Below are 17,250 nucleotides of genomic sequence, written 5' to 3'. Positions count from 1 at the left end.
CCACCATGCCCAGCTAATTTTTTGTATTTTTAGTAGAGACGGGGTTTCACCACGTTGACCAGGATTGTCTCGATCTCTTGACCTCGTGATCCGCCCGCCTCGGCCTCCCAAAGTGCTGGGATTACAGGTGTGAGCCACCGCGCCCGGCCCATGAACTACTGTTATAAACACACAAGACAAGGTCACTTGCATCTGTAATTATTCTATATCCCATATTTTATTATTTCCATAATCACCTTCAAAGTTTCTGACATTAGAAAGAGCTAAAAATCTTTTCTTGCACCCAAATTTTCTGTGAAGATAGGATTTAAATTTCACTGTAAAAAGACAGCATTTTCAACACAAAATTAAAGGCTAAAAAAGAATTGTAACCTTTTAAAATAATTAACAAAGGTTGCCCAGAGGTTTTTTTCTCCATGGAATAATATTACCGGATTTGTTTCTTTACTTGGATGGTCAAAAATACAGACTAAAATATATACCTCCAGATAGACTGATAGACTTAATGAAAAATCTCCATTTGCCTAGTAAAATGTCAGTGACCTCTATTGGAAATATTAGAAATAAAATAATTCCAATGAGTTTCCTCGACAGTAAAGTTGTGAGACGTTAAATATGATAGTGACTCCTGATCTTTTCCATATCATAGGGCACATGGAAAATGATAGTACTTGTATGGCACACTGGGGTGAGTGGAAGAGGCTGCTCTGCAGGGGTTGGGTACCTGCCATCTACTTATTATCTATAAGTAAGCTAACATGCCAGGGACACCTGCCTCTTAATCAGGACTCAAGGATTGGGAAGCGATGGAGGATGAAACTACATCTTCATATTTAGATGATATAATTTTCAAAATGATTATACCAAGAAAGCTAAAACATACAACAGCTGAATTCTCACCCTCTCTTCATTTCGGGTTTTCCCCTTGACAGTGTCCAAGGTCACCAAACCGTTCTCCATATACCGTCAAGGGTGTAAATGTCCCTGTATATACAAGGGCTGAAATATTTTTTCAGTTATTTTGCCCTTCCTTCATTGCTTTCCTTATAAGGAAAAGGAAAAAGGAACACACTGGTCATCTCATGTCTATGGAGCTCAAATTTGTCTGCTAATGATTTGTGGGGGTTAATGAACTGATAGCATCTCCAGCATGCTGAGCTCTACAAAAGTTAACTCTTAACCAGAGTTAAGCCTGATTGAATGATAAATAGATAAACTATTTTAGGTGCTGTCATTAGAAATTAAATATGCTCCATTTTGGGGGTTTGCAGGCAAACCATTTTTGTCAGACATTTCCTCAGCTATCATCAAGTGAATGAACACACTTTTCTATTTCAGTAATTTAAGCATCAGCATTTTCTCTCTAAGCTAAAATAAGCCACCTAAACATAGGATAAGAGCAGATACCAAAATTACAAGGGCCTGTGTTTTATGTATCACTGCCTGAAATCAAGATACCACTGCCTGTTCCCACAAGGTTCCCTTCCTGCTGCCAGGCACCATGCACCTGAGAATTCAATAGCAGAAGAAGATATTATTTATAGATCTAGATGGAGGTGAAATATTTCATATAGCTTTTAGGAGCTAGCTAAATATGCCTCATTGGGGGATGGGAGACAAGAAAGGGATCTAACTTGAGGCACTTGCCTCAATTCCATCTGAAAAATGTGAGAACAGCCAGCTTTGCTACAGGCACTCACTTACTTATTTCCAGAAGTAAATTAAAGGAGCAGAAATGGAAACTGCAGGTGGGATAAATTAATTGTCTTGCAGCGTTACTGGTAATGCCTAAAGTGCTTTGTAAACTAAAAGTACTCCATAAATATGTCATTATAAGTACCTTTATCATTGGGAATAGTCAGATTAACAATGCTAAAGTGAATTAAGGAAGCAGAATTGGATTTTATTATGTTTTTCGCACAAAAACACACCAAATTAGTGTTACATGGTAGAACTACACAGTAAAGTACCATCAGAGAGACAAACAGCATCAGGTTACTGTAGGTCAAAGGACACATAGTTACAGACTGTCGAGTGCCTCTCTCCTGCTTTCCATGTTTCTCTTTGCTTTAAAGGACTCAAAACTCAGGACCCCACACATTAGCGCTTTGACTCTTGTTAAAAAATACAGGTCCTGACATAGCTTTCATTAAGGTATTTTTGAGGGTTATGTTAGAATTTCCATACATTTTTCTTGACTTCTATAAATATCAAACAAGAACATAACCATACCTAACACCTATTGAGTCCTGTGTCCTTGTTCATCCCTGTGTGTTAAATACTTTCCATACATTCACTCATTTATGCTTTACAGCAACCTTGTATGGTCGGTACCGTTATTGTCTTGCTTTAGAGACTGAAAAAACTGAGGCTTAAGAGGCATGAAATAACTTGCCCATGAAATAATGTGCTTTGATCCCAGGTCAGTCTGGCAACAGAGTGCACGCACCGCCATGAGGAATGACTGCTTTTTCTCTATAGCTGTGTCCAAAGTTACCCAATAGAGAACGTTCAGTGGTGGGAAACAAACAATATTGCATAAACAGGGCCTCTTGTAGTCTCTTCTCCCCCATACCCACCTCTGCCACTACCTTCTGCCTTCACCTTGACCTCCTTTCAAGTCTTCCCTTTATTTTCTTTTCCAGGCAAATACGCCATGCGAGACCTAGTCCACAGACTTCCAGGTGGGAACAATAGCAACAGCACGGCAAGCAAGGCCATGTCGGATGACACAGTGACAGCCGTCTGCTGCACCCTGCACGAAGTGATTACCAAGAACATGGAGAATGCCAAGGCCTTACGGGATGCCGGTGGCATCGAGAAGTTGGTCAGCATCTCCAAAAGCAAAGGAGATAAGTAAGTTACCTGGTGACATCATATCTCTGTCCTGGTAAAATTGGTTCTGAATGTGCCTTTTAACTATGATTGTCACCGAAGGTATTTGTCTCTGAGAATCAAGAGAAGGAAAATGGCAAATGGTTTCCAGTCTTCTCTCTCTCTTTTTTTCATTTTGGATTTTTTTTTATACTTTAAGTTCTGGGGTACATTCACAGAACGTGCAGGTTTGTTACATAGGTATACTCGTGCCATGGTGGTTTGCTGCATCCATCCCCCCCATCATCTACATTACTTATTTCTCCTAATGTTAGCCCTCCCCAATCCCCCACACCTCTATGCCTCCCCAAGTCCCCAATCCCCCGACATGCCCCGGTGTGTGATGCTCCCCTCCCTGTGTCCATGTGTTCTACCATTTGACCCAGCAATCCCCAGTCTTCCCTCTTACTGTTGGTAAAGTGGACTTGACAAACCAGCACACCCAGGTGCTCCTTCCACCTGGAAGAGACATGAATTCAACCCAGATAGGTGGAAGTGTTTTGTCGTTGCTGTTCCTCTGTGGTAGGAGGTCCACCTGTTGACAATGTCTCTGCATCCTTCTGCTCTTTGCCTCTTTAGCTCTGCAACCAGGTCAGATCCACTTTACAACATCATAGCAGCCACCAAGTCATAGCAAGTCACATGCAGGAAGGATGAGGGAGGAGACGAGGTGTGATGGAGTCAGAGAACTCAGTTCTAATCTAGTACCCTCCCTTACAAGATCTGAGATGTGTGGCAGATATTTAATTTAACAAGTCACTATGCCTATACTTTCCGATCTAAACCCAATGGAGAGGCTATCACAATATTCTAGCTGGTCAAATCTTAAAGAATGAGTAGAAATTTCCCAGGCAAAGGGGATAGTGGTGAGAAAGGAGAGCCTTCATGCAGGTAGAACAAAAAAAGATGAGACTTGGTGTCAAATCAACTGCACCTCCTTGAATAGGAATGTCCCCCCAACCCCAGTTTTTAAGAACCAACAGTATCTTACTATATACAGCCAGAAAACAGCTTCACAAGGCAGTACATCAGTATATCAGTAAGGTGTCAATTTTGCAGAAACCTTCACCAAACTTAATTAAATTTTGCCTCTTGGAAGTTCTTCCGTGTAATCAAATAAGATTAAAAGGGTAAACATTTTGTTATCAAGAATCTATTTCTTGACTTTTCATTCCCTGCCAAGCCACCCCGCCCCTATCCTTTCACATCTAAATGCTAAATAATTTTTCTTTTGTTTTTAAACACTTTGAGGGATGCACTTTCAGACTTTCCGGAAATTCTGTCTCATTATTTCACTTGATTCAGGATATTACCAACGTATTATAGAAGATTCAGAATTTCTGTTTAAGCACTTGGAAACCTCCAGATAGGCTCGATCAACTATTTTGCATTTGGATTTGAATGTTTTCTTATATCAAGTAGAGAAGCCCCACTGGACTCATATAATAATTGTGCAGTGTAGATTGTTGGCTTGAATTATATCTTACGCTATTGTACTTACAATACAGTACCATACTACATAGGCAGGAAACGATGTGATTTTCTTCTTTATTTAGCTTCAGTAGCCCTTTGAAACCTCTAATTGAAGTGCTTACCTGTTTTGAGCTTTAAGAGTTTAATATGGTAATGCTTTTTTGAGCGTACACACCCACACACACAATGAAACCACAGTCCGCAAAACAGTCTGATATATTTTTGTCTATATTCATGAGACATTCAAAAATTAAAGTATTTTCTCTGAATTATACAGTTAGAGAGCTTTGAGGAGTGGTTTGGCGTGCATTAATTCTCTCTCACTGTATGAGCAGCCCTACAGCAATAAGCGTCACTAAATGGGCCTAAAAGAGGGGGAAAAATGTTTTATTGAGCCCTATAGTCAAAGAAAACTATTTGGTGAAACTAATTTGAAAATCGCTTGAGGAAACCATCTATGAAATAATACATATCCATGTTGCTAAGGTCCTGATAAGCCAGGGCCAATCTTGATTATTGTTAATGGGAAGATTTTTTTCACTACAGATGATCTCATAAATGCCCTTGAATTTGGCTGAAATTTTTTCTGTAGAATAGGCACTCATTTCATCTCATTGTTCCTTTATCTCTTTTTCCAATGGCAGCAGCCTGGATTTATGAGTTTAATAAGAAGTGTTAAATTGGATTGAATCAAGCACCTTCCTGGTTACAATTCTCTCGATTAGTCGGTCTCATTCACTGTTTCATGTAGTTTATCTCATTTTTCTTATATACTGACTAATGTGGGGATCAAAACAAGGTTTTTATAACTACATTTATCCTCATCTCCTACCTACACTTCAATTTTATTATTGCTTTTCACTGCTCCCTAAAACAAAATGAATCCAGAAGAATTGCTCCAAATCTGAGCATGAAACTCACCATTTCTGACTCAATTCTATTATGACAGTAGGCATGGAAATTCCCATGGACTTCCAGACAAATTTTAAGGAAATAGAATTTATTGAAAATCAAATTTTTGGAATTGCGGTTAATTTAATAATTGGGAACAGCAGGAAAACAAATACACAGTAGTTCATTCATAAAATGATTGCAAATCTGCCCACCCTAAATTGTCCTTAAAAACTTATTCCCAGAAATAAGTTCAGTTTAAAACTGATTTTTATTTGTGATAGTATGGGAACACACAGATGGAAGAAACATGCCTTGCTATGATTCTCCATTTTATGTATTTATACATTTTCTTTCTCTATATATATATACAAGCTTAAATATGCAGTGATGTTAATGAGTCAGACTGGCGAGTTGCCAGTCCCAGTCTGCCATAACTGCACAACTCATGGTGTCTGGTGGACACAACCATGGAAGCTGGTGTTCTGGGACCCCACCACTGGCACTGCTGTGTTGACAGCCACAGTGAACTGCACCAGCTGACGTCTTCACCACCCCTGACTTGACAGCTCTGATGAAGATCAGACTCCAATTGTGTAGTTGTTATTAATTCTTATAGAAGTCTTATATTCGCCATTTTGAAATCTTGAAAACTTACTCTTTTCACATCATTTCAAACATCCATTATGGACATTCTATCATGTTCACCTGTCTCAAGAATACATTTGTTTTCTTCTCAATTTTAACAGTTATATAGGAAGTTGTGTTGAATGTGTCACTGTATTTTGTCATAAGACGGAAAAGCTATTAACAGACTCAACTGTTATTGTCAGTAAAGAACTGTGTATTGTTGCTTGGGTTATAATCACATGTCACATTAGAAACACTCAATTGTCCAAGTCCTTCAGTCAATATTTAGAAGAGTTTTTCAGGTAGAAATTTCTATGGTACCCATCTAGTGAATGCATCAAAATTAAAGTCTAAAGAGAAAGCCAAGTTTCTTTGACCTTCACATGTTAGTATAACACCGTGATGTACTGGCATTTTAATCGAGAGGTTAAAACCAGCTGTTCATTACACATTTGCAGTCTCTTTCTGGTTTGTAACTACGCAAGAGATAGAAACAAAAGACTATACCATATCAGAGGAATGTATGCATCCTAATTATGTTTCAACTACACTATCACTACCTGAATGTTAAAATGTATTTTTCTAGAGTTGCTTGGCCATTGTCATGAACAAATATTTAGCTAAATGATAAAATACAACAAAATATCACATTAAATCTTGGTTCAGCATTGATTATATGAGAATGAAATGTAGCTTCATCTGGATTCATGGAAAGATCTAAAATTCCCTGTCTTTAAGTCAAAGGAATGACAGATATACCTTAGAGATAGTGTCAGTCTGGTTTCACACTACTGCAACAAAGCAAATATCTCAATAAAGCAAATCGCACAACTTGTTTAGTTTATGTTATAGAAATATTGTCTTTCCTTAAAAGTCATGAACCTACTTCTGCTAGCTTTGAACTTTTCTCCTGTAGCTTTTTTTTTTTTTACCTCTTCAAGCCTTCATAAAATTAAGAGAGTTAGGGCCTTGCTCTGGATTAGGTTTTAGCTGAAGGGAGCATTGTGGCTGGTTTGATCTTTTATCCAAACCACTCAAACTTTCTCCGTATCAACAAGAAGCCTGTTTTGCTCGCTTATTATTCATGTGTTCACTGGGGCAACACTTTTAATTTTCTTCAAGAACTTTTCCTTTGCATTCACAACTTGACTCACTGGCACAACAGGCTGAGCTTTTGGCCCGCGTGGCTTCTGGCATGCCTTCCTCACTAAGCTTAATCGTTTCTAGCTTTTGATTTAAAGTGAGAGACGTGCAACCCTTTCTTTCACTTGAACACTTGGGGGCCATTGTAGAGTTATTAATTGGCCTAATTTCACCATTATTTTATTTCATGGAAGAGAAGAGGGAGGCCTGAGGAGAGAGAGAGGAGGAATCGCCAGTCAGTGGAGCATTCGGAACACACAGCATGTATTGATTACGGTTGCTGTCTTACATGAACGCAGTTCGTGGTGCTTCCAAACAGTTAGAGAACTAACATCAAGGAGCACTGATGACAGATCACTATCGTAGATAGAATAATAATGAAGATGTTTGAAATATTACAAGAACTACAGAACTGTGACACAGCTGTCCCACTCATGTATTGCCTTTCCTGTCTTTCCTTCATCAGACACTCTCCAAAAGTGGTCAAGGCCGCATCTCAGGTCCTCAACAGCATGTGGCAGTACCGAGATCTGAGGAGTCTCTACAAAAAGGTAAGGCTGGCTTCACCTGGGCTCTGAGCTAAACACTCAGTGTGGGGCTCTGAGAAGCATCACAGACGTGGAGGGCACCTCCCCACAGACTCAGGCATTGAAACACAACTAAAACGAGAATCGGTGAAGAAGCCAGAAAAGAGGCCATGTGTCCCCTGAGTAGCTCCGAAGATCCATGAACTTTCTGGACAGGACAGACCCATGCTCACAGGGTCTTACCCTAAATCATCTTACAGAAAAGAAAACAAGCTAATTTTCCTGAGCTTCGCTATTCTACAATAGACTAAAAAGTAATGACAGTGAGATTTTCAAAAAAAAAAAAAAAAAAAAAAAAAAAAAAAAAAAAAAAGCACCAACAAATGTTAAGTAATTTTGGAGATAAATAAATGTGTGTGTATAATGTACATATTTATATATATAATATATATATATTATATATGTTAATATATAAAAATATATATAAAAATGTGGAAAGTGAGAAACAGAGCATGCAATTCAGGAAATCAAGAACCATTGCACACTAGGAACAGTAAATAGGAGACTCAGCTGTCTGATCCGTGTCCCTAAGACCCTGAGAACCTCACGGTGTTATGTCCAAAGGGAAAAAGACGGTGCTCCGGTGACAAACGTGGGTCACCTAGATGCTCGGTGTTTTTTCAGTGTACTCTCGCAAGGCAGGCAGGAGTTCATATTGCATGCCTCCAAGGAGTCCTCACCCCCAATGTGACTTACAAATGCCTTAAGAGAAAACAGTCACATCTAGAAAGTTTTGTTTGAGACCTCACGTCCAAACGTTGCTCAGTGTAGGATGCCTACCTTTTCTTTTTTGGTTAGGAGGGGAGAATTTTTTTAACGTTTCCCAAAAGTTACTGTTACGTTGTGACAAGGCCATCAAGTATGGAAGTTTAAATTTGAGTTAACAAATAGGGGTAGAGGGCTATGCACGGTGGCTCATGCCTGTAATCTCAGCATTTTGGGAGGCCAAGGTGGGCAGATCACCTGAGGTCAGGAGTTTGAGACCATGGCCAACATGGTGAAACCCCATCTCTACTAAAAATAAAAAATAAAAAAAAATGCTGGGCATCATAATGGGGCCTGTAATCCTGGCTACTCAGGAGGCTGATGCCGGAGAATCACTTGAACCCAGAAGGCAGAGGTTGAGGTGAGCCAAGATCGCACTACTGAACTCCAGCCTGGGCAACAGAGCAAGACTCCATCTCAAAAAAAAAAAAAGAAAGAAAGAAAGAAAGAAAGAAAAAAAAAAAAAAAAAAAAAAAAATAGGAGTTGGAGGACATCACTAATAAGCAGGGAGAATGGCATAGGCGTTGATCTCCATGCAGGGATTCAGAAAGCACAGACAGGATTCTGGAAGGGCGCGTGGGCTTCCATCAGCAACTGCCCACAACACCCACCTGCAGCCCCCTGACTGCCTACGGGAAGTGGAAGAACAGCCAAGATCATTACTGCCTCCATCCCCATCTACAGTCCGCACCCCCCAGGTCACAGGCCACTCAATGGCCAGGGACATGGGGACACAGCAAAGAGCTCACATCGTAGAGAATGAGACCCATCTTGCCAGAGAGAAAATTTGTCTTTTTCAAAGCCAACAGGGAAAATAAATAAATATTTGATAGCTGTCTCTACTAAGTTATAGTCTATTTCTACATTTCCCCCAAGGCCTTTCTAACTTCCCTTAAGTATTCATTACTTTGCACTTTAGGTTTACAAAGTTTAGCTTATATATTTCTCTTTCAAAATTTTCCTGTTACCTAAGAGGAAGTGTGTTTAAGTTGAAACAGAATGCAAAATTAAGTGGAGGTTCTAGATCAATTACAGTCATCCCTTAGTATGCACAGGGGATTGGTCCCAGGACTGCTGCAGATAGCAAAATCCATGCATATTCGAGGCCCTGCAGAAATTAATCAGCCCTCCTTATACACAGGTTTTGCATCCCGCAAATACCGTATTTTTGATCTGCATGTTGTCGAAAAAATCTGTATTATTAGTGGATCCACACAGTGTAAACCCATGTGGTTCAAGGGACAAATGTTAAGTCCTTCCCCAAGCATTTTACATAATAGGCTAGCATCAGCCATGTATCTACAGTGTTTGGGTTAGATTCTGTTTTGTTTGAAATTCCTATCTTAGCATCCTTAGTTAATTCCTTCTTGAATTCCTCCAGGAGGCAAATGAAGTCTTGCCCAGGAAAGAGTCCAGCTAAACAGGCAGCCATAAATGAGGAACATGGTATAAATTAGAAAGGAGCTGGCTGCCCTGAATCAGTGGTTCCAGAAACTCGATGAAATATTACTGCCTGAAATAAGACCCTTTTTCCTTCAGATCCTGAACACTTCCTCTTTGCTGAAATCCACCTTTTCATACTTCTGTTCATGGAAGGGAAGTAGCTTTTAGAGACTCTCCAGGCTCTTTGAATAGTCATATGAGTCTTCCATCTTAGTGTTTTTCATTGTTGGTAGCAGAGTTCAAAAAGGTAATTGTCAATTTCGATGAAAAAAAAAAGAATGTGTTGGCAGGAATTTCATGGAGGTAAAACTCAAGAGCTGAAGATGCTTCACACACTGTGGTCAGTGGTGGGGACTAGGGGAGGGACGGTGGGGGGTGGGGAGGGTGGGGTGGGATGATGAGGAGAGAAATACCAGATACAGGTGTTGGGTGAATGAAGACAGCAAACCACCTTGCCATGTATGTATCTATGCAACAATCCTACATGATCTGCACATGTACACCACAACCTAAAGTACAATTTTTAAAAATAGTAAATACAAAAAATAATATGTTTCATGTGAAGAGAGTCAAGAAGGATGGGCTGGACAAATGAATGGTGATGTTTTTAGTTGACCGGTGATTTAAAAATATCAAGACAGAGCTGTTCTTAATAATTTCCAAGTTATGCAGTTGTGAAATAAAGGAGGCTCTTTGTGCCCAGTGTCATAAGTGCTGCTGATAGCAAAGCTCAAAATTCAAAAAAGCTTTCCTTTTGAAAAGCTCCTTTGTGAGAAAACCAAATTCATTCATCTTTATGAATTGTTTTCAATCAGTGGGGAAATCCATTTCTATTTTGTTCTTCACTGACAATTTGCATATCATTGAAAAAAATGTCTGATCCATATCTTTTAATTATCCGTGCTTCAAATCTATTTATTAAACACCTTCTAGGCTTAGCAAAGGAAGAGTTGCAAAGGAAAACATAAGACGTAGGAAGGGGGTACTCGGGGTAAAGAGGAAATATGAAACTATAAAGGGCAGCTTCATTTAGTTCTGAATTACATACTACAGATTTTAAAGCATGGATTAAGGGAAAGAAACTTGTAGACCAAATCTTGAGAGGAATTTATGGAGTTTTGGTAATTAGGAGGTAGGGAGATAAGGATATTCTGGATAAAAGGGAAAGCATGAGGGGAGAGATGGAAATTGGACTGAGAGTGGCATGTCCATGGAGCAGAATTCGGCTCCATCTGTCATGCTCATTTTCTTGTCGAACCCAGGCACAGAGGCCAGGCTGTCATTTCATTAGCTGTCCTACTTTATGTTACCTAAAGAGACACATTCTCATTCAAATCAGAATATTCTGCTGGCTGGGTGTATTGTTTAATATAAAACCATGCTCGGTTCATGATGGATTTGGAACCAAAGCATATTTGTATCATCTGAACCTTTGACTTTTGTGAAGCCTGGCCTTCTGGGTCATTTTCTCCTAAAGGAACACAAACAGGTGTAGAAGAATGTGATCACTTGCAGGTTAAAGAATGCCGCACCCTTTTAAAGCCAGTCTTTACGTTTAGATAACCACAAATAGATGTTCAGTGTTGTTGCAGAGGATGGTTTCCAAAGGAAGAGCCGATGTGCCACAGGAAGAGACTGGATGTCGGGGTACAAGAGAAGCAGGACATGAGAAGTTCTTTGCTTTTTAGAACTTGATACTTACAAAGAAATGAAGTGACTGAAAGAATAGGTTGCTTTTATTTGACTATGGTTGGGGAATTGTCGGGATGGCTGGTTTTGAAAGAAAGAAGATAGGTTTGGGGGAGGACATAGAATTAAAAGATTATAGAAATCATCATGTCTTCCATGCTGCCTTAATTATCTGCACGAGAAGAACTCGTATTGGTTGGAACACAGGCTGAATCTCTTTCAGAGAGACCCAAACCTATAGGAGCTGAGACTACACGGGGCTCCCTTTCCCTCTCATGGATCTGTACGTGCTCAGGCAGGTGGCCCAAGGCCAGCAGGTGACCCTGATGCCTGTCACATCGCTCTGCCTTGCAAAAGAAAAGTCATTGCTGCCTGTGTAAACAAAGCGCCCTGGCTCTGCCCACTTCTCATTCCAGCCCATAGGGCGAGAGCAGAGACGGGAGGGCAAGTGGCCCAGAAGCTGCTAGTCTCAGGCCCACACCCTGGGGTGAGAACTCAGTCCCATCGCCAGAGCCCCCTGCCGGGGAGGATGGGACAGGGCACAGCATAACCCCTGAAAAAGGTTTGTGGCTTGAGAAGAAAGGCAATACCATTCCAGCAGTCATTTTCTTCTCCATTGTCTTTAATGGCAATTGAAATCACAACCTAATGAGGCATATTACCCCATTTTGGGGTGGCTGTGATCATCCAAAGCTTCTTACTTGTATTAAGCAAAAATCTCTTTATTTGCCACTTCTGTCCTCCAAAAAGCTGTACTGAAAAAGTCTAATGTCTCTTCTCTACAGTAGCCTTCCTGGATTTGAAGCTAGCCATCTTTATCTACACGGTCATTACTTCTCTAGGTCTAAAATGTGCAGGGGAGGAAAATAAATATCTTCCCTCACCCATCACTAGGTTCATGACAGAAGCCTCTACAATGAAAAGCAAATTATAATAACAAGAGAAAAGCATCAAATTTATCTAATATAAAGTTCTTTATGTGACATGAGAGCCTCTGTAAGGAATAAACCCCCAAAGAAACAGGTAAACTTGTGTATTTCTATGCTGAAGTCTGATGAAGAGTGGACAGCCATAGGGACGTCTAATTGGAAGACAGAGAGTATGATCTAATGGTGATAAACACGGGAACTTTGTGGATTCCTCTCTGTGCCCCTGTGAGTCCAGACAGAAGGATGTTCCTTTGCTCCGGTATAAGAAGGCACCTCTTGAATGAGGGTTTTATGACGGGTTAAGGGAAGAAGTGTGAGGGGCAGATGAGGGAGACCTTTCTGCCTCTGTTGTTTTCCCAAATGCCAACGTGCCACATTTGGGGTTAACACATCCCTAAATCCCATCACATGCTAAATTCTAATATCTCAGCCTTTCCACAGCCTTCACCATTGCGATCTCTTCTTCCCAAATACATGTAAGTTTGTTGATATCCCTTTTGTAATATGGCACCCCAAAACAAATGTTTCCTAAAATTTTGTTTGAAGCAGAGGAGAATAGACAGAGACTGTGCTTTCCTGATGCACGACGCTCAACTTCTCACAAAGCTGGAGATCACATTGGTGTCTGAAAGGTTCATCCCATAATTTGGTGAAATACAAACAGCATATGGCCAGGGGTCCCCAGCACAGCCCTGTCACTTACCAGAGCATGACCTTGGGCAGGTGACTCGAGACCCTCTGCCCATCAGTGTAAGAACTGACTCGGGCAGCCCTCTGGCCACTTCTACTGAGGTGGGGAACACAGCGAGTAGCCCCCGATTCACCAGGTTTCAGATGCACTGGGGTTGCTTGGCGTCCAGTTATCTGTACCTGGTGAGCAGCCATTCCTGATGCAGAGCTGCCAGAAAAGCAAACGACCTCTTAAAATAGTCTCTGGCAGTTCTTGTACCTGGCAGCATGTCCCCTGGAGGCAGCGGGACACGCCCTTGGGTCTCTGGAGGTTTGGAAGCCTGGGTCGCTGTGATGCCTTCCATCCACTTAGTGTATCCAAGTCTGTATCTATCCTTGACCTTTGTGTCAAAGAACCTCCATAGCCCTTCATGGAGACTGTGGGTATCTCTCCCTCAATCCCACCCCCTCCCTTGGTCTTCCCATCCATGATGGGAGAGCCGTAACACTTGCCTTGGGGGACTGCTTATGTCTCAAATGGAACTGCATTCATCACTGCGCTTTGTAAAATGGAAAGGAATATATCCATGGGAGTTGCTGCCATTAATTCTACAACATTTTTCCAAGCTGTTTGTTTGGCAAGTGCCATCTCTGCCATCCTGTCCACAGGCAGCTGAAGGTTTGGATCCGAGGATTTCAATTTGTCATTGTCATCATCACTATTCACCTCTGCCTTCATTTTTACAGCTCCTTTCCCCCTGGTCTCTCTACTCTGTCTCCCCTAGTCCCTAGAGGCCTATCCAGTGCCTGCTTCCCATGGCCTTTGTCCCTTCTCCTACGCAGCTCTGCCTGCCAGTGATATTTCTATAGGAAGCTGAGTCCCATGTTTACAAGAGAGAGTGCTGGGTCCTGAAAGATGGCAGTCAGAATTGAGAGGATGCAACCTCCCTGCTTCCATGTCCTTGCTTCACCATGGACGGATTGCCTGGAAGACAAGCCAGGCCATTCAAACAGACCCTGTAAAGTTAGTATGGAGAGGGTCAGAGCAATCCCTGTTGTTAAGTGGTAGATGATTTTTTCCATTGTTGAGTTTATGATCCTGAAGCTCATTTTGCTCTAAGAAACGCAAAGTGCTTCACAGAAAACAGCATCCACTCAATTATCTCTCTGGGTGAATTAAAATCTGTAGTTCAGGTCAGGCACAGTAGCTCACGCTGTAATCCTAGCACTTTGAGACGCCGAGGTGGGCAGATCACTTGAGGTCAGGAGTTCAAGACTAGCCTGGCCAACATGGTAAAACTCCATCTCTACTAAAAATACAAAATTTAGCTGGGCATGGCAGTGCATGCCTGTAATCCCAGCTACTCGAGAGGCAGAGGTGGGAGAATCTCTTGAACCCAAGAGGTGGAGGCTGCAGTGAGCAGAGATCACACCACTGCACTCCAGCCTGCGTGACAGAGTGAGACCCTGTCTCAAACAATTAAAAATAAAATATAAATAGTTCCTAAGTGTAGGGATCAAATCACAGGTAGATCAGATGTCAGACTCAATCTCTTATTGACAAGCAGTGGGGTTAGAAACCAGACTAATTCTCCCTCCTAATATTGATGGCCTGGTGTTTTGATAGTTGTGCCCCCCTCCACCCCACCTCACATAAAATGTTAGTATCTTGCACAGTGGGCTTATGTCTTGAAGAATGCCAAACTGCCTGTGCTTGAAACAGAGTAAGGTCATATTTCTCTGAATAGAGATACTGTATTGGCTCTTTCCTTCGTGATGAGAGAAAGAAAACGTAAAACTAATCTTTCAATGTCCTTCCTTTTATTGTCAGAGAAGATAGACTCTCAGGTTGCACAGCAAGTGAAGAATGAGCTTTGACGGGGTGGCGTCATGCCCTCCGTGGCCTGTCTCGCACCAGGCTTTCTCTTCTTCCCGCTCTTGGATTCATTTCATTGGCTCTTGCCGCCATTGCAGTCGCAAAACAAGAAATCAATAAGTAATTATAGATGGGTAAGGGAATGCCTATAGATCTCCTCGAATGTCCGTAGCAGAGTGGATGGAGTGGGCACCGCCTTTTGTCATCTTTTGCAGCTTGCTTGTGGGAGACTGACCGCTCTTCATAGATGAGCCAGTAGCCCACGGCCCTGCGGACTGAAGTGGCGTTCTCATGTTTAACCTCACTTCATCACCTCATCGGCTGGACATTTGAGAAACAATGCTAGGTTCCAGTGAGACTTAGAAAGATACTTCGAAATATTGTCGAGGAAAAACACAACATAGTCAAAAATCAAAATTTTGATTTTTAAGCTTTGCAGTATGAAGGGTGGGGAATACTGAAGGGCTTTAATATGTCCTCCAATATGTTGCCATTTTGAGAATTAATAGACTCTACTTTCTGGGTAGCTAAGGGATGAAAAAGCAGTAAATCCTCTATAGAAGTAAATTAAGCTACTAAATGTAGGGCTGTCATTTTATCAAGGAAATTGCTTACTGGGAATTTATTAATCTTTCTACTGTGCTGGAAAATTCTTCAACCAGAGATTATTGGAAGAATATAAGGACTTTTGGCCAGATTTTAAAACAACCCAAGGCTAGTGTCCCCAAGGTTTGCAATTGTAGCTCCTCAAGTTCTTTCTTTTCTAAATTACTTGATGTCAAGTTAGGGTAGGAAACAAAAAGGCTAAGGTTAAATTCAGCTACCGCACTGTCTCCGCTATAAATCTGGACGTTTACTTGTTGATGTTTGGAATCGACAAAGAAGGTCTTTCTTCACGAGGTCTCCTGACCTCTCTGAGACAATTCTCAGACACTCATCATGTGATAGCTGTCCAAAAGCAAAGGCATAAATGGGAACAGAAGCAAAAATCAATGGTGCAAAAGTGGAAATCAATGCACATGGCAGTTTCTAAACCAGAAGTGACTAAGTTACAGCTGCTGCTGGGATACATCCCCAAGTCAGGGGAAATCCTGTGTAGCAGGAACTAAACTGTGTACCCAAACTAAACGCTTCCTCTGTAATTCCCCCCTTTCACAAGGCTTCACTGGTAACATTTTGAAGCAAAACCTATGAAAATACCCCAGAGACAAAAGGCAGAATCAAAGGACTGACTGGATCAGGAGCTAGAAACTCAGTAAGCTTAATCTAAGTCCACATCCATTCTTCTTCCTTACTTTGTGGCAATTAACTCAAACTTACTCCCTGTTTCTCTGGTGGATCCAGCAGACTGGGCGTTATCACGTCAATGAGAACTCAGTGTGCATGAGAGACAGCAAGATCAGTTTCTTCTCTCTTCCCCCCATCTCCTCTCCCTTCCCTTCTCATACGTTGTGTCTTCCCCTGTCTCATTGCCTCCCAAGCAGGTTGAGCTAAGTGGGAAAGGGGACTCAAGGAGAGGAGAACAGAACCTGGCCAACTTGGTTATATCTTGGCTCCGGTATACCCTGCCCATGGGAGATGTCTGCTGGCTACCTCCATCTCTCGTGGGGACAGAAGTACCACCCTGCAACCAGGGACTTCCCAACTAGGGATACCTGGCCTCCTCAACTATCTGCCTCAGAATTCTCAATTGGCCTCGGACTACACACAGACCAGGGAAGATGCAGATGTTGTGCCCCTGTAGCTTTTGTTGTTTTGGAAGTCCTATTTAAGAAGAAGAGTACACTTTATGAATATAAATTAGGTACAGACCTTGGAAGGGGCCCATGCCGTGGGTGGGCCTGAAATTTCATGGCTCCATGGTCCATTGAACCTGAACCTCTGTATTGCCCTGCTAGTGCCGCTGAACACATCAGGCCCCGCAACTTCCGGGAGCTCATGGTGAATCTCTTTACACAGTTCATTCCCTGGGCTTCAGGAGAGGGAAGATGAGGAATCCCCAACCAATTGATTACTTCCAAGGAAGCTCTCACCACCAGCCACTTCCACCCTCACCCTATCTTACATAATCTGCAGTTGGGTCATATGCTAATACTGCAGAACCCTATTTTGTCCACCACTTTTGCGACCCTGAGTGGATGGTATAACACTTTGAGAAAGTGGGGCAAGGGGGCATCTATTATTTTTTGCCTTGCTTGGGACCTTAGCCAGAACAGAGGCATAAGGAAATTACGTTAACATCCTGGCATAGTACCTTATCACCAGTATTTAATCATCTAC

The 17,250-nt window shown here is 41.6% G+C and overlaps 1 protein-coding gene across 1 annotated transcript in view; it reads left to right on the top strand.

Moving 5' to 3' along the window:
• CTNND2 (catenin delta 2) overlaps nt 1–17,250 on the top strand; it is an 80,884-nt gene that overhangs the window by 28,346 nt on the left and 35,288 nt on the right. Inside the window, exons 2-3 of the mRNA XM_017496951.2 lie at nt 2,646–2,856; nt 7,478–7,562. Coding sequence (XP_017352440.2) covers nt 2,646–2,856; nt 7,478–7,562 — 296 coding nt within the window. The remainder of the gene's footprint in view (nt 1–2,645; nt 2,857–7,477; nt 7,563–17,250) is intronic.

The sequence above is a fragment of the Cebus imitator genome, unplaced genomic scaffold (assembly GCF_001604975.1).
Source record: "Cebus imitator isolate Cc_AM_T3 unplaced genomic scaffold, Cebus_imitator-1.0 Scaffold226, whole genome shotgun sequence".
NCBI lineage: Eukaryota > Metazoa > Chordata > Mammalia > Primates > Cebidae > Cebus > Cebus imitator.
This window is presented reverse-complemented; position numbering and strand designations above follow the sequence as displayed.